The following is an 18,279-nucleotide window of genomic DNA, read 5'->3' as shown; positions in this document are numbered from 1 at the left end:
CATCTAGACATTGTCTAGTGGCCATAGGATTGTGCCCTAAGTACATCGTTGCAGATGGCCGGGGCAAACTTTGAAGAAAAGGTATCTTGGATTCTTTTGCATGTTGGCTGGTGGCTCCAAAGGGGGGGAGGGGGAGAGATTGCTGAGCAGATGATAAATCTATAAAAAAATAAATTTAATTTTACTGTGTTAGGTTCGTAATATATGTTTTAATATGTTGTTGTACTCACCGGCTGCACCCAGATGGGGCAGGCTCAAATTCCAGTAAGTTAAGAAATCACAATTGATTTTGCCTATATAATTTTGAAGTGTGTTTAACTTACTCCATATATGTTGCTTTCGTTTTTGTTGAGCTGCTCATAAAAATTAAAATAAAGTCTTTCTTTCTTGAAAGTACAGTCTGTTTCATAAAGTGAAAAAGTATTTCTAAGCAAATTTGTAATATCTCAGTATATGGAAATTTAAAATCTATTAATATTCACATTAGCAAGTATATTCTAGTCTGAGCTGCTTCCAGATAAGATTTTATGGTGCCATTTCACAAGGTAGGGTGATAGCACCCTTTGAGTACATAATAATACATAAGTGACCCAAATACTTCATACACATGAGGAACATAGGAAGTTGCCTTGCACTGAACCAGACCACTGGTCCACTAGTTTAGCATTTTTTTCCGGAGGGTAGCTGTGTTAGTCTATTGTAGCAAAATCAACGAGGTCTTGTGCCACCTTTAAAGACAAATTTATTTTGGCATAAGCTTCTGTGGACTATGACCCACAATCCACAACAATTTATGCCAAGATGCATGTATTAGTTTTTCAGATGTCACAAGAGGCTTCGTTGTTCAAGCTTAGCAGTGGACACACTGGCTGGCAGAATGTCTTCCAGGGTTTCAAGCGAGCCTTTCGCAGCCCTGGCTTGGAAATATCAGGGATTGACCCTGGGAGGGATCTTTTGTGCATAGAAAGCATGTGTTCTACCACTGACCAACAGACCTTTGCCAACGTGATCTCAGTAATGTTACCACACCAAACTTTTAAGTTAGGCTGCTATTACTATCCCCATATTACAGATAACAGTGCAGTAGGCAGTGGTCTACTCAGAGGTAAATCTCATTGAGCTCAATGGGGCTTACTCCCAGGCGAGTATAGGATTGCAAACCGGACTGAAATCCGTGGGATCTTACTTCGGTAGAAACATAAAAAGCACCCAGCTCCACGAGGCAGTGGCTTGCCTTGTTCAGCGGGCTTTCTGGCTCACAGCTCATGGTTTTAACTACAACGGTGTGTGTGTTTGTGTGACTAAGTGCATTCGTTTTATGAACGCAGACCGGAAATTACAAAAAACGTTCCGCATGCCCAGGACGCTCTTTAAAAACAATCCTAAACCATTTGTCTTTATTCAGTAAGTCCTACTGAAATCGGTGGGATTCATCAACACTCGGAAAGGATCTCCACGGGATCAGCTATTACACTGCTGCTCAGATGTTCGCACGTTTGAGCATTTTTGCAGCCCGATCCCGTGCATGTTTACTTAGAAGCCAGTCCCACCGTGCTCCACGGGGATTGCTCCCGGAAAAGACCCTGATGCTGGGAAGGATCGAAGGCAAAAGGAGAAGGGGACGGCAGAGGACGAGATGGCTAGATAGCATCACGGATGCAATGAATATGGACTTGAGCACACCCCGGGAGAGAGCGGAGGACAGGAAGGCCTGGCGTGCTATGGTCCATGGGGTCACGAAGAGTCGGACACGACTGAACGACTGAACAACAATCGCGTTTAGGACGGCAGGCAGCTTCCTGCAGGAGCAGCCCGCCCCCGTCGCGGCCAAACCCCTGCCGGGGTAGTCTCAGTTGACAAGGGCAATGATAGATCACGTGTCTAGGAGCCTCGGGCATCGTCTAGCCCGCTCCTCTCTCACGTTCAACCGCCATCAAGGTCCTCCCCTTTGTGGGCGGAAAACGCACTTGCATTGAGTTGCGGCGTGGCCGCTGCCGCCGGACCTAGCTTCCTCCTTGCAACCGGAGGGAACGAATGGTGGGCCTTTGCAGGCGGTGGACGAAAAGTGGCGGCGGGGGGCCGTTCCTTGCGGGTTGGACTGGAGCTCCGGAGGATCTCTGATCTTGCAGCGAACGCACAGCCCGCAGCGGTAAGTAATTTGGTGCCTGCAGGAGCGAGCGGGCGGCTGGAGGGCAGCGTGACTTGGCACTTCGATAGCAGTCGATCGGTTTCTTTTGGGGGGGGCGGGAGGGGGGGTTAGGAAGGGGGCGCCCCATTTCCTGGTGGGAAGGATCGATATCCGAGGCTTGCTCGACCGGGGAGCGCCCTTGTTTCCGGAGGTGGAGAAAGAGAACCTGGCAGTTTGTGCGCTCAGATAGATTACAGGAGGCCGTCGGGAGTTCGTGTAATTTGTGCAGGGAACAAAGGGCTGTTTCTTCTGGTGTCTGCCACGACGTAGTTGGGATATAGGTTTTCGTGCTCTAGCGTCCGGCTGAAGTTCTTTAAAGTTTAGCGCCTGCTAAATTCTGCAAGGAACGGACTCTCTGGCCCCCCGCCGCACCCCGAATGTGCAGATGGATTAAACTTCAGACCTGATCCGAAGATTTCTGGACTCAGAAGCAAGCCCCACAGAGTTCAGTGAGTCGGTAAATGTGTTTTAAGACTGCAGCCTTATAGCCCCATCTCACCTATGTTTGCTCAAAAGAAGTAGGTACCGTCGAGTTCGATGGTGTTTTCCCTAAGGCATAGCATTCCAGCCCTAAATCTTCTGACCAGGCTGTAAATGATAGAATTCGGACCCAATCCTATGCATGTTTAGACGGAGAAAAGGCCTACAACTCCCAGCTTTGCTGGCTAGGGAATGCTGGGAGTTGTAGGCCTTTTCTCCGTCTAAACATGCATAGGATTGCGCCCTTAGAGCGGACTGAAGCACAAATGTACACTGTTTAACTGAACCAACTAGATCGTCCTTCAGTAGGTCAAGAGGCAGTTTGGCTCTGCTGAGTTTTCAAAGGATTCTTCTCATCTTGTTTCTGCTCCCTTTTTGATGCATAGATAAAGCACCAGCTTCCTTCCTGCTCTCAGTTTGTTTTATTTTTGGCAAGTGAACCTTGTGTGGCTCCTTTCTGCAAAAAAAACTTTTTTGCACGTTTGTTTCTCATGAGTTGTGGACAGCTCCACTGTTTGTCCTCGAAGTTGCCCTTCAGTTGTAGGTCTATCTCATTTTGCAAGTGCTCAAAGAATTGGATATTCCCCCAATATATAGCACATTAATTATTTAACTGTCACTAATTTGTGAGGAGCAGTATAAGTCCTGCTTTTCATACCAGCGCCATTTAATGACTTTTTAAGAGGCTATGTGCTGTTCAACACTGTTCAACACTTAATGTAAGAGTGCACCACTAGAAAATTATGTTTATTATTGAAAACAACTATTAGTTCCTTTTCAGCAGTAGCTTCCAGTTTACAAAATAAAAAGATAAAAGGCAATAAATCTAACAGACCAATCTGGCACTCGGTGTAAAAGCCCAGCATCAAAAGAGGCCCAGAGACAGTAAAAGGCCTGGGCAAATAAAAACATTTTTTTCAGTTGGTGACAAAAATAGAATAAAGATGGCACCAGGCCTTTCTGGAGAGGGAGTTCCATGAATGAGGTGGTACAACTGAAAAGACCCTGTCTGTTGTCACCACCGTTGTCACTCTGTCTCCACTAGAAGGCAGAGGGAGATGGGGCAAGGCTGTTGAGGCTGATCTTAATGGACTGGGCAGGTTCATGCGGGAGAAGGTGATCCTTCAAATATGCTGTTCTTAAGCCATTTAAGGCTTCATATCAGGGATGGGCAACTTGTGGCTCCCTCCAGATGTTTTGCCCTACTACTTCCATGATCTCTCGCCATTGGCTATGCTGGCTGGGGCTGATGGGAGTCGTAGGCCAAAACATCTGGAGGGCCACAAGTTATGAACCCCTGCTTTATAGGTTACAACCAGCACTTTGAATTGAATCATAGAATCATAGGGTTGGAAGGGGCCTACAAGACCATCGAGTCCAATCCCCTGCTCAATGCAGGAAGCCTGATTCTCAGGCAGTCCCCTATCCAAGTACTAACCAGGGCTGACCCTGCTTAGCTTCCGAGATCAGACAAGGGAATGGACTATCACCCAGTGCAGCTGTTTCAAACATGCCATATTATATTGTACACAAGCAGAACACAGTATTTATCCTATCCATGTTTTCTCAGGTGTAAGTCCTATTGAATTCAGTGGGACTTACTTCTAGGTAAGTTTGCATATAGGACTGCAGCTGTGAACCAGGAGACCTCCGGTTCAGATCCTGAGCTCAGGAGTTGGCAATTTGGGCTTCCTTACAGAGTTATTGTAAGGATTACTATAGAACATTTCAAGTGGCAGTGAACAGCCTGGTTGATCCTAACAGGAATGCTCTGCTTTTCTTGGAATCTTTCATTAAACTATTGTCTTTATTATATATTTTTAATTTCACCAGAGCATGGAAGGGCTGCAGTGTAGTGGAAGAGCACCTGTTTTGTATGCAAAAGGCCCTGGGTTCAGCCCCCAGGCATCTGTACATAGGGTGGGAAAGGCCCCTATCTGAAACCCTGGGGAGTTGCTGCCAGTCAGTGTAGCAGACAATATTGAACTATTTTATTATTTGCTTATTTGATTTGTAGCCCACCTTTCCACCAACAAAATGGTGCTCGAGGCAAGGAACAAATCAAATATATAGCTACATAGAGCAATGGTTTCACTCAGTATAAGACAGCCTGCTATGTTCCTACGCTCCTTCTGTACTTTGTTGGGGTGTACATAAAGCCACATCTTCAAATTTGGTGGTGGTGGTGAGCTAGATAACAGCCCCTTGCAGCAAGGGTATTTGTCATGTATTGATGGGAAATAGTACCATCAGCATCGCAAAAAGATTTTCAAAGAGTGTCTCACAAACATGAAAATGAGGTTATGGCATGCTTTAATTGATTGTATGAAAATACGCTTAACTTGTAAGAGAATTGTGACAACACTTTGCTTTCCCCTTCTCTGTTTGTTGTTGTTTTGCATGATGATTCAGTGTTGTCAGGGTAGCTGCAAGTATGACAAGATATGGAGTTGTTTAGCAGTTTGGTCATGCTGTGGCTTGCATTCTGGCAAAGTGATTCTTTACCGTGATTTTTTTTTAAGTCAAAAAGTAACACTTTATTTGCTGCATGCCACTTTCAGGAAGCCAAGTGACGTTGGCTGCACATCTTCAAATGTGATGTGTACACTGTCGTCCACACATCCATGTGATGTTTGCATAGGCCTGTGCCAGCCTTCCCCAAACTTGTTGTCCAACACATTGGGGAGTGGGGCACAAATCCTATCATCAGCCAGCCAACATGGCCATTGGTCCTGTCAGGTGAGGGTGATGGGAGTTGTAGTCCCATACATCTGGAGGGCACCAGGTTGGGGAAGGCTAGCATAGGCCAACAGGTCAGTCTGTATGCAAGAGGCTACATGGGCTCAAACTGGACACGAAAGGGTAACGCTCAGAAAGCAGCATGGGGGAGCATGTCCAATCTCTCAGGACATTTTCTTTGGGGCATTCCAAAATAAAACAACAAATTTTTCAAAGGGAGGCTCCGATGTGAAGCCACCAAACTGGAATTTAGTAGCAAATTTGACTCTGAGGAAATGGGTTGCAACAAATGTAGAAAATGACTAGCTCACCAAAGACAGCTGGATCTTTCTCTTATTTGATTCAGTTTTGCCTACACGTGTGCTCTGCATAGCACTGTAACACAGTTACTGCTATCTTGTATTGCTTGGCTTTCGGGGCTCACTTTGTAAATAAATAAATAAAATAAAAAATTCCCCCTTCTCTTGTACTCAGGGTGTATTTATCTACCAACTTAAGGGACTACTTCATGTATCTGTAGAAGTCAGCTCTGGCCCAAAGAAGCATGTGACACAATAAGTTTGCTAGTCTTTAAGGTGCCACAAGACTTTGTTGGTGGTTTAAGGGCCTGTTAAACCTGCCTGTGGTAAAGCTCATTGGAGCTGATGTGATGTTGTGACTGAGCAATGAATCTGGAAGATCCTGGTTCAGATCTGGAGTCCACCATGAACTCACCACATGGCCTTTTAGACGTGCTACATCTCCCTCCTGACCATCTGCAATACGGGGATAATAATACTGACCTACCTTACAGGATTATTATTGGAAGGATTACACCAGGATAATGTATGAGAAGCACTTTGAATGCTATGAAGTGCTATATTAATGCTAGCTCGTGGCATTATCAGTTTCATATATTGATAGCGCTTTCCAAATTATGTAAAGTTGTCAGAAGTCCTAAGCTGAATTCATTAAGTTATCTAGCAGCACAATGGCTACAAAGAAGTAGTCTGCAGTTCTATACACACTTTCCCAGGAGTACATCCCATTAGATTCAATGGGGCTTACTTCTGAGTAGACATGTGTAGTATTACCCTGTAAAGGAAGAAAATTGATAGTCTTTTAATTTTCTTAGGTTACCAAGGCTGTAATCCTGTACTCACTTACCTGGAAGTAAGCCTCACTGAATGAGTTGACTTCTGAGTATCCATAGGATGGCACTGTAAGTATCTTAAGGGTGCAATCCTATGCATGTTTAAACAGAAAAAAGCCCTACAACTGGGAGTTGTATGATTTTTTTTTCTGTCTAAACATGCATAGGATTACATCCTTAGTTATAAAAAATTTTCTTCATACATGTGCACATGTATGCACACACACACCCACCCACACATATATACACACACTATACTTAAAACAATATAACTTACTTCCAAGTAAACAGCTTACAAACGGTGCTTCCAGATGAGGCTTTTATACTACCATCGCCCTGCCCTGCCTCATTCACAGGATTTTATGGGGAGCCCAGGCAGTGGCAGCTTCCACTTGTAACCTTCCAGTGTTCTCCCACAACTTCTCCTGTCTTTTTTCTTACAGCAGAAAATCCATTAAGGAAAAAAAAAAAAAAGACGGCATTACTGCACAATGTCTTCTGATTGCTAGCGCTAGGACCCCTCCATCTGGAAGCACCCAAAATCCAGTAGGTGAGTAGATGGTGCATATGGTTGTATTGTGAGAGCTTATCAAAATCCTTGAATAGCAAGTTCCAAGTCCTGACATATTTCGAATTGAGGACATTAAGAGCAACGGCAGAAAGAAAGTTTGTCTCCACGGTACTCAAGCTTCCACAGTCGGTAGCGGCTGTGACGTGGTTTTTGTAGTTAAGGTTGTTTCAAATCAGTTGTGTTTAACACAGTTCTCTAGCAGAGTGCTTCAATACACGCTAGAGGGGTAGCTGTGTTAGTCTGTGGCAGCAAAAACAACAAAGAGCCTTGTGGCATCTTAAAGACCAACAAGAATAAATACATTTGTTAGTCTTTAAAGTGCCATAAGACTCTAGTTTTTTTTTTTCCAGTACTTGGGCTTCTTGCAACAGAGAGCAAACCTATAGTAGGTTTTTATACTCAAGTTTTCATAGAATCATAGGGTTGGAGGGGCCTGGAAGACCATCGAGTCCAACCCCGTACTCCATGCAGGAAGCCTAATTCCCAGGCAGTCTCCCATCCAAGTACTAACCAGGACTGACCCTACTTAGCTGTCGTATTTGACTTGGAACTGTTAAAAGTGTTGTGATACCCACATACTGGACTTTACTGTCCTTTGCCTTCAAAGTATACCACTTGCTGTTGAGCAAATCTTCATAATGCTTCTTCAGGCACCAAGGAGTGGTGTGTCTATAAGAGAGGAAATTAGCTTGTGTTACAGTTGCGGCATGCTGCTAAACCATTCTAGCAGCAAAACAACAAATATACATTTGGATGGGTGAATACAGTTGTAGTTGGGGTGGAGAGGGAATGGAGGGGAGGATGGGTGAGAAGGAAAGAAAACCCAGAGAATGTGCGTGCATGCATGTGTGTGTGTGTGTGTGTGTGTATAAATAAATAAAAGGTTGGTGTCTGTAAATGTAGAATATTTTTGTTCTGCTGCTTTGTTTTGTTTTTAAGGTCTTGGGTTCCAGAGCTTATTGTTAAGAGCTTTCAGCCCTCCAGAGAGCAAGGATAGCAAGCTGATGTAGGTCAGACACAGGCAGAAATTGGCCTTGTTGTCTGTCCGTACTGCGCATTTACATTGATGTATCTGCCTACAAAACTTCATGCTTTCGTTAGATGCTTGTTAGTCTGCTGTAGAAAAGAGCCGAGACAGTCCTGTGGCCCACTAATCTTCTGGCATATCTGGAAAGGGGGCTGTTTGGCTTCTGGCATATCTGGAAAGGGGGCTGTTTGGCTTCTGGCATATATGGAAAGGGGGCTGTTTGGCTTCAAATCATGCTTTCTTCTGTGGACCGATAACATTGTGGTGGCTCAGGGTGTGATATGTAAGCAGAGATGTCCTGATTTGGTCTCACTTCTCCCTCTGCGGTGAAATCACTAGGACTGGAGGTGCTTGAGGAATTCGTCATTTGCGCATTCTGGTACGAATGCCCTGATCCATACTGCCCAGACTGATGTGCGCCTGTCAGAACACAGTTATCCTTTCGATTTCGCACATCTCCGAATTTTACAATGTAGTTCTCAGCTCTAAGAAATGTATCAATAAAATGTGTATTTTAGGATAAAATAAATTTAGAAATGCATACTTTGAGAGAAAGTAAACTTAGAAATGCATATTTTGTGAGAAAATACATTCAAAAATGTGTATTTCAATATTTTTTTCATTTAAAAAATCACAAATGAATGTGGAAATAGGACAGAACCCATTTGTGACTGAACACACGCAAAGCTGACACTAACCAAAAATAGAGTGATCCATTAATCCCTTCAAGGCACCCTCGAGGCAATTCACAGTGTCTCATCCCCAACTCACCAGTTGCAAAATGGGGATAATAATATTTACCTACCAATGTAGTTGTTGTAAGGCAGGGATTCAGAACTGTTTTGGGGTGGGGTGGGGCCACATTGCCTTCCACCACATCAGCCAGATGACATCAGGGAGCATGGTCCCGCCCTCTGATGTCACACCCTTTTTTCCCTTCGCGCTGAAAGGAGGCATGGAACTGTACTTCCTCCCAGCACGGAGAAAGCCCAGGCTGCCGTGCACCACCAAGAGCAGCAGGGATGTGGAGCAGCCTGGGCATTTGGACTCACCTGCGCAGGGAAGAGCAGCTGATCTTCCTGGTCCTGGATAGTCGTGCTGTGCTGCCCCCCACTCCCGCTGCTACCTGTGATTTCAGATTGGAGATAGCAGCAAGAATGATGGGCATTGGGACTTGCCCACGTGGGGAAGAGCAGCCTCTCTCCCCAGCACAGGTGAGTCAGGCCCAGGCTGCACAGCATCGCTGCTGCTATCTCTGATTTCAGATTGGAGGTAACGGGAGTTCCACTGGTGGTGCGTGCCAGCAGAGGAATCCTCGGTATTTATTCTCAGTTCTCAGATCTGCGATAGCAGGGATGCCTCCGAGGGGATTACTCCAGAGGGTGGAGCTTAGAGCTTAAGCCCCGCCCTCTGGAAGAACTCCAAGAGGTGGAGTGGGCTAGATTGAGTTGTCCTGTAGGCTGGAGATTTCTGTTCCCCTGTTGTAAGGGCTACTGAGGTAATTATATTTAATTCTCTGACTGCTCTAAAGCAAGGCTAGGTGACATGGTGCCCTCCAGATGTTTTGGACTAAAATTCTCATCATCCCATTGTCTGATGGATGCTGTAATCCAAAACATCTGGAGGGCATCAGGTTGCGCACCCATGCTCTAAAGCATTTTTTTATTATTTAAAGTGTGGGGGGACAACTTGTGACCCTCCAGGCTAGGCTGGAGGATAGGTGGGAAAACCATTTCTTCCTGAGATGATTGTGGATTCCATCCAGCTACTTGTGCAACAGGGCTTCCCTTTCCTCTCTTACACCCTGCACCCCCCCCACACACACACACCATCCCTGTCTCTGCTCCAGAGAGTCCCCAACCCCCTAGAGGAGATTGTGGGGTGTGCGGACGGCCTGGCAAGGGGAGAGGGGGAATCCATTCTGCCAACAGTTTCCGTTCCTTTGGTTGAATGGACACTGTTGGATTTCACCCTGTGGGCGTAAACAATTCCAATTACACTTTGAGGTGATTTGAGTTCACTTCTGTGAGGTGTTCAGAAGCACCTTTCCCGTGTATTCCATTGAAAAACACTGTTCTAGATTAGCTTGGACTTTGCTTTGCTTTGCTGCGATTAATTTGTAAAATCTGAAGTGGTGCTGCTGCTTAGGCTCTCCTGGCTTACAGTGCCTTTTGGCATAAAGCACTGGAAAGCATAGCAAGCGCAACATGAACCCCTATTAGTGAATTGGCTCAGCAATAGATTATTTTTATAGTGTTGGAGTACTCAGAATGTTCTTCCCTGCTATGTGAATACCAATAAAAGGAAACGTAGGCTGGTTTTGGCCCATTCTGTGTTTATTTGGAGAAGGAAGACAAAGTTGAGACATACCACGTTGTTTTCTTGTCCTGATTAAACTGTAGATTGCTGTTCACAGTTGGGGGTTGCAGAGGGTATCAGGTTGGGGGTTGGAGAGCTGACCATATTGTCCTGGGAACTTTGTCTCTGGTTACTTCTGCCTAGCTGTGTTTAGGATGCAGTGTTTAATGCCCATAACAGTGAGTGCTTATGCTTACCATTTCCTTGCTGGATGCATGTTGGCAGCGTACTGGAGGGCTGTCGCCTATACAGGATCCCTTTGATGGATAGTGTAGACTTGCCAGGTGTGGAAGCTAGTTCTGTTACTGATTATATGGGAGATAATTGTCTGGCACCCTCCTGTGCTACCCAATTTATACATGTTGAATGAAGGCACTATGTAGAGATGTGAAGGCCCATAGATGGGGGCGGAGGTAGAAAAATGCAGTGGGGGCAGGATTTCTCCCATTTTTTTCCCAGGACAAAAAAGTCCTTGAGGGAAAAACGATTTTTTTTCCTGGATTTTTCAGTTTTTTCTCTCGGGCCCTCACAGTTCTAACACTATATACCAATTTGTGTCCAAATGCTCAGCTATGTTTGGGAGTGCTTTTTGGAGGGACTAATATTTATGCACATTGTGGTTTATAAATGTGACTCAATAACAATCAGAGATGTACCAGTTCATGGAGCATTAAGTGGACTCCTATTCCATGTAAACAGTGCATGGCAGAGGTTAGGATCACACAGTTCGTAGGCCAGTTGGGTAGAAATTAACCGTCTATCAAATTACATGGGGGTTGGAGACCTTCCGGGTAAAGCTATATGTACTGCAAACAAATTACTTTGAGGGTTTAAAAGTGCTATTTGTTAAATGCATGATACTTGGCTGTAGAGTAATACAATTTTATTTTTATTTTTTTTGGAATATTAGGTGGAGCAGGATGCAAGAAGTCAACAACACTGAAACTTTGAAACAAGAATGGTAGGTGTGTGTAGCTACGTTTCCTTTTTGCTTCTTTTGACTTGTATACAATGGATTCATACATTTAAAATATTAGGGTGATACTAGGCTAACTAAAATGTCACCAAAAACTCTGAAAGCTTTTGAGATCTCCAGATCTCTTCAGCAGGCAAGATACTACAAAAAGCAGGTGGGTGAGGGGAAGAGGAGGGAAGAAAAGGGCTGAAATCTGCGCGGTGTTAAGATAACCTACAAATTGAACGTCAGTTGGCAGACATTCAGATTGAGCTCTGCCAGGTGCTGTGATGAATTCAGGTTGCACCTAGGATTGTTGGGATGGAGAACAGCAGTCCTAGGGACAGTCCTAGATGCAACATATAACTAAAACAGCACCTGGTGGAGCCTAATTTAAATGTTTGCAACCTCCTCCCACATTCCATCTTAAAACTCTTACCATGCAAACTTCAACATGGTCAGACTTTTTTTCCCGCCTCTTCCTCTCCTGCAACCTGATTTTCACTGCACAGGTGAGGTGGAACCTGCAACTGTCCACCATGCATACAACGTGATTAAGGCTTGAGAGTTTCCATGGCAGGTGCCTGGGAGAGTAGGGAGATAAATGTTGGGTCTGCTTAGCAGGAGGCTTGTGAATAATTGTAAGAGGAAAGGGGAAGTTGTTGGGGTCTGTGAGAGGGTCACATTGGGTGTCTGGACAAGAGGTGAGATTTGTGGTCTAGTGGACAAATACAGGGGTGACACAATAGGCCCAGAAGTTATGTCCATCTGAACTGCCTGCTGACATAGAGATACTTGGCCGAAGGAAACATTGATATTAGAATGACTCGACTGCCCTACTTAACTGCCATCAAATGTGTGACTTTTCTGATTATGAGTTGGTCACAAGCCATCCTTGCTGAAGGAAGGCCTTAATCATTGCTTCTTGGGTAGATCCATTTTTTAAAATCCTTTGTTCAGCAAAGCCTTAAATGCTTTTTCAGCCTGGTATGTTTTCTGTTCACCGTTTCCTCTATTCTTGAAGGACACAGCTGCTGCAGGCTAGAGGCAGGGTTATGGCTTCTGTTGTACCACATCATTAAGTTTTCTCCTTTATAATAAAGTACTCAGCTATGCTTACTATTAAAGAACAAACTGCTCTTTGCTGAAAATCTTTTCTTCCCCAAAAAACAATACATTAAAAAAAACATAATTCTGTGTGTAGAGCCAGGTGAATGTGTACAATAATTGTGGCTCTCTCTCTCTCAACACACACACACACACACACACACACACTCTCTGGAAGCAGCAAATGTTTTCTTAGTGTTTGTATGTCTACACATATGCTTGCAAGTATACCTAAAAGATTGTTTGCTCTTCTTCCCCACTCACCGTTTTTTTCCCTTGTCCCCTTTCCCCCCTTTTCCACTTATTGGAAGCTTTATATTTGGGATGAGTTTAGCTATGGTTCTTTTTAAAGTAAACTAAAGATGCAGTCCTTTCCCTTTTTTTGATTTTAAAAAGTCCTACAACTTTCAGCATTCCCCAGCCAGCTGGCTGGGGAATGCTGGAAGTTGTAGGACTTTTTTCTGTCTAAACAGGGATATGATTGTGCCTTAAGGTGGTTGCTTAAGTGCTATATTGACCCCTTCTTTTGAGTGAATACACTGATCCTAAAGGTGTACTAGACAGTCTGAAATCCTGAATGATTAGCAGAGAAATCCTATAGTTCCATTATGCTGGGACTGGAGATATGTCACTGCTACACTGGTGGAACAGCCATCTTATCAAAAGAGTGCCAGAAAATACAAAAACAGCATAAAGGTGACAGTCACCTACAATATCCTTGGAAAAATCTCTAGTGGCAACCATTCAGGGACAGTACCAGCAACAATCCCCCACCCATGACACTGACACATAAAGGTAGCCAATGAACTCACAACTACAGGGGCATGCTCCCAGCACACCCTCTGCATCACTACATGTGCAATGCACAAGAAACTCCACAGCCCCCCCCTCCCACTCTATCAGCTTCAGTGGCACAGCCAACAGTGATCCTGATCCTGCCAGTCCCCAGGCATCCCTACAAACAAGGGTTCGAATCCCCTTACGCTCTCCTCACAACCACTGTTTTACGAGCACCACACACAAAAGGGAGGAAGGAGAGCCCACGCGACACAGAACCCATGTTACTCCCTGGGCACAATGCCTGCAAAGAGCACACACAGCTTTCCTGGGGCAAGGATTCAAGACCCACCCAGGGAGGGAAAGACTCTTTTGCCAAAGAACAATATTTAAGGTGCTCTAGCTTTTTTTTGTAAATATCTCTGTAGTCCTTGGTAATACACAAGTATTTGGTTAGGTCTGTTCCTAAACTAGTGGTAAAAGGGTGTTACTAGAAAGTTGGCAGTGGATGCAGTCTGTACTTGCTAATGTTGCTGCCCTGAGATCAGTTTTCTACTGAAGGGTAGGGTACATATTTTATAGATGAAATCAGTGCAAAGATAATGTAGCAAGAATGACGTTGTCCTTGTACAGTATTAATTTCTATTACCTTCGTATTTTATTTAGTATTTATTTGTTACATCTCTATACTGCCCAATAGCGGTTTATTAAATTCAGAATTTGTTTCTTTTAAAATGTTTTAATTGTTTTAACATGATGTTTTATTCTTTTATCTCTGCTGTTCACCGCTCCCAAATCTTTTGATGTGGAGCAGTATATAAATATTGTAAATAAAATAAATAACCGAAGCTGTCTGGGTGCTTCACAAAACAAGACTTAAATTCATAAAATATAACATAATAAAACATAGTATAAAAACATAATGTTTAAAATAGAACAAAACTAGAGTAAAAAACCAAAGTAAAAGCCAGCAGCAGTGCAAGGACCTTAAACACACTAAGGGAGCAATCCTATGGCTGCTAGTCAGCAGCTAGACAGCCATAGGATATGTGGTTTTCTGGGAACCAACCTCGGAGCCTGCTCTCTGAGGTTGGTTCCCGGAGAACCGATGTTCCCCCCCCTTCAGCACTGTCTCGCAGGTAGCGCAGAATGGCCTCACACTCTGCACTTGGAAGAGGAGCATGGAGCGACTAAAACGGGGCATTCTGGGGGGTGTTCCTAGGCAGGGAAGGCAGAAATGCCAGTTCGACATATCCTATGTGTCATCCAGCAGCCTCCTCCCCCGCTCCACCTTCCCGCAGCTAGACAGCTGAAATCAGCTGTCTAGCCGCAAATGCAGGACAGGAGAAGCGCAGAGGGAATGATCCCCTCCGTGCTTCTCCTGCCCTGCACTGGATAGGTGGTCACCTCCAAGTTCAGAGGTGGCCGCCTATCCCCATTGAATTTCACCCTTACACATTTGTTTTAAAAAGCTGAAAGACTAAAATGCCTGGCAAAATGAAAAGGTCACATGGCTCCGAAAAGACAATAATGAAGTCATCAGATGAGCCTCTCTGCGGGGGGCATTTGCCATTTATATAAATCATCTTTGATATAATGCCTTTCCCACATTACTTGTCTTCCTTGAACTGAAGACAAGCAGCTCATAAAGTTGTTATTAAATATAATGCCTTCACTCCTGAGACAGCCACCTCTATCCCCCCTCAAAAAACCCGCCTGTCTGGAGGGTCGGGGACTCTCCTGTGTGGGATGGGACACAGCAGGTTGCAGTCTGAAAGAGGAATCGCCCAAAATTGGGCAGACACACCTTGCGCAAGCCCCATCACACACCAGGGATGGGGGAGGTAATGGGTAAGTCCCGTTCCATAAACTTTCTACCATTCACAAATCTCAGGATCCGAGTCATAGACTTCCTTCAAACTTATCAGGTCAGTTAGCACAATCAAAATAAGGTGGCTTATTTAAATGGTTTATTTAAATCATGGCATGTGCCAGGCGCAATTTCCATAATCAGCACCCAGGTGTAGCATGTCATGTCATCCAAACCCAGGCAACATGGATTGTTTGAGGGGGAAACAGCCCTCCAATGACCTGTGGGCTGTGAGTTAACCCATGGGCTGTGATTTAAGTAAGCCACAGTGGCTTATTTTGATCCTGCAAACCAGGTCATCAACTGAGCTGCAAGCATAGGAGAGTAAACTGTGGCACAGGCAGGACCAGAGGGCAGGAAATTGACAAGAAAACATACATTTTTCCAAGGAAGTAGCACGTACAATATTTTATATGGGTGTGTTTCAGTTAAAAACAGCAGGCAGCTGTAGGTGTTTTTGTTGCATGTGGTTTAGCTCAAACAATGAGTTTCATGTGCAGCTTTAGTTTTTTATTTTATTTTACAGGGTTTGCGAACCAAAAACTGGTGGCCAAATTCGGAATGGTACAGACCAGAAAGGTTGTGATATTTTTGTTGATAGCCTTTTTGAAGAAGCTCAGAAAGTTGGAGGAGTATGCACGCAGCAGGCTAAAGTAAAAGATAAAGTAAGTGGATTCAGTTTTCTAAAATGTAGTCACTTAAAATTTTGTTTAAAGCTTTATCATTATGTTTTTATTTGAACAATAAGTTCGAAGCATACGTTCAAAGCAAACCACCCCTTCAAATCTCCAACCACTAACCCAGAACCCAACTAAGAGAGGAAAAGGGAGTGCTTCAGACAAGCACATTCAAACAAGCAGCAGGATTTATGATTCAAAGAGTTCCAGCAATCAGACCGGATACTATTAAATATAGGACTTGAACACACCTGTTTAATGCTGTACTTCGACTGTCAATTCTAGAAGATCCTTGGTTAAATTCTCTGTTTGGTGGGCTTGATGCTCTTAAAACAGTTCATTTATTCTTTAGTGTTGGGAAGCAACTGTGGATGCTGATGTGCCAAGTAAATGGCAAAATAATTGGCAAAATAATACCTACGCAATCTATCTATTTGAGTGATGGCAAGCTGCAGATCCCACTCTTGCGAAATAATTCAAAAGCTTGTAGCATGTTACGTTGGTAACCATCATTGTAAGACATTGTCCCCTTGATTGTAATGTTGAACACAATCCTATGCATGTCTACTCAGAAGTAATTTTCTTTGAGTTCAATGGCGCTTACTCTCACATAAGCATGTGTGTGATTGCAGCCTTAGTGTTTATGATGGGTAGGTATTTCACTTCAACTTCATCTGATCCAACTTAAGAGATCAGCACAGGGAAGCAACCTTGCAGCACCTGATAGAGCCCACCACTGACTGGGGCCCTCAGTAAAAAAAAAAAAAGCCTATGTTTTGGTGCTCCAAATACTACTGGGCAGCTGGATGTAGCTGCCATTTTAACTTTCCCCAGTGTAGCAACGCTCTGGGGCATTGTGGGAAATTAAAATGGCAACCAACCAGCACTTCTACTGCCCACCAGGTAAGCCTTCCAGGGCCTACCAATGAGGACCCACTAGAATGCACTTTTCTCAGGGCTCCCTCAGACATAGAGCTGGCCCTACAACCTTGGTATCCCTGGTGTATTCTTATAAATTATCTAGAACGTCTGAAGGGAGTCATGTCCTAGAATGAAAGCCTTCTAGATTTATAGATCGAATCCAGTAAGCCCTAGTTATATCCTCATGGACTTGAATTGCATCCAGCTTAAATTATGCAGTGCAGGGACAGGAGTTTCTGACCTTTCTTCGTTATATTTCCGGTGCATCTTTTGATACTGAACACATTGTCCCCTGTTGATCTAGTTTCTATTTTCATGAGGTTATCCTTAGATTTATACTTAGCCTATTTCCCCAAAATCCTTCTGTTCTCCATAAAGACTACTCCCAATGCAAGTCTTTCAAAATGTTCACTGTGTTTATATATCCCTCATATGCATATATTACCATACACATATATTACCATACACATATAAGCATATCTTTATTTTTATATCAGAAAGCTGGTGTCCATTTAGCGTCTTGCGTATATAAACATCCCCAAAGCGCTTTATTAAGCAAGACTTGAGTTGTGAGATAGTACATATGGCAAAATGCAAGTGGTTTGCCCAAGGATAAACAGAGTTCAGCAAGACATGGTTCACAGCCGCGTGAAAGGAGCGGGGTAGGTGGGACAACAACGTAATTAATGGTGCAAAAAGCTGCAGTGTAAACTTTGCAGCTGCTAAATCTTCTGGTGTAGAATCATAGAATAATCATAGAATAGTAGGGTTGGAAGGGGCCTACAAGGCCATCGAGTCCAACCCCCTAGTGTATGTAATGTATGAGCGTGGAGTGCTCAGCTGTGAGACAAAGGAGGACATTGTATTTTTGCAACCTGCTCAACGTCATTCACTTTTACTCTGCAGATGTTCTAGGTGTAATGTTCTAGCCTTGATGCCAAAAAGGTGTTGGCACAGGAATGCAACGCATTCCTTTTGCTGACAGCACTTGTAAAGATGGACCTAGGTCCAGTTACTGCAGAGCCAGCGTGATGAATGGATGCTTCACCAGGCTCAGTGGTAGAATACCTGCTTTGCATGCAACGTGTCCTCAGTTCAATCCCTGACATTTCTTGGTAAGGCTGGAGAAGACCTCTGAAACCGAGGAGAGCTGCCGCTGGTCAGTCTGATTCAGTGTGTGGTCTGATTCAGTGTGTGGTCTGATTCAGTGTGTGGTCTGATTCAGTGTGTGGTAGCGTACTCTATTCCAGTCTCCTGCATTCTTTACGAACAGTGTGAGATCTACTCTTGCTGTGAGCTAATACTCATTGGTGTTTTCACTTCACAGGTGGATACAACTATCAAATTATGGAAAAATGGGTTCACAGTGAATGATGGTGAACTCCGAAGCTACACGGATGTTGCAAGCCAGCACTTCTTGGACTCAGTTAAAAAAAGGCAAGTCAGCTTGATGTACTGTGCCAGATTGTACTAATGC

General features: G+C 44.1%; 1 protein-coding gene across 6 annotated transcripts in view; it reads left to right on the top strand.

The window, feature by feature from the left end:
* The first annotated feature begins 1,950 nt into the window (after positions 1-1,950).
* Positions 1,951-18,279, top strand: part of UBXN2A (UBX domain protein 2A) — a 31,073-nt gene continuing 14,744 nt past the window's right edge. For 2 of the 6 annotated variants that reach the window (XR_014786532.1, XM_084826501.1), the window contains exons 1-5: positions 1,951-2,149; positions 6,986-7,089; positions 11,406-11,456; positions 15,731-15,869; positions 18,130-18,239. Coding sequence is in view for 4 of the 6 variants with exons in the window: in XM_084826501.1 (XP_084682627.1) it covers positions 11,416-11,456; positions 15,731-15,869; positions 18,130-18,239 (290 nt within the window). In the remaining 2 variants the exon portion in view is untranslated. Of the gene's footprint in view, positions 2,150-2,214; positions 2,638-6,982; positions 7,090-11,405; positions 11,457-15,730; positions 15,870-18,129; positions 18,240-18,279 lie in introns of those variants that run through there. The other 4 variants (XR_014786531.1, XM_084826500.1, XM_084826502.1 and 1 more) reach the window with 3 other exon arrangements.

This window comes from Heloderma suspectum, chromosome 1 (genome assembly GCF_057233095.1).
Source record: "Heloderma suspectum isolate Gila_16-S chromosome 1, 16-S_ref, whole genome shotgun sequence".
Taxonomy (NCBI): Eukaryota; Metazoa; Chordata; class Lepidosauria; order Squamata; family Helodermatidae; genus Heloderma; species Heloderma suspectum.
The sequence above is the reverse complement of the archived record's forward strand: the minus strand, read 5'-3'. Positions and strand labels throughout refer to the sequence as shown.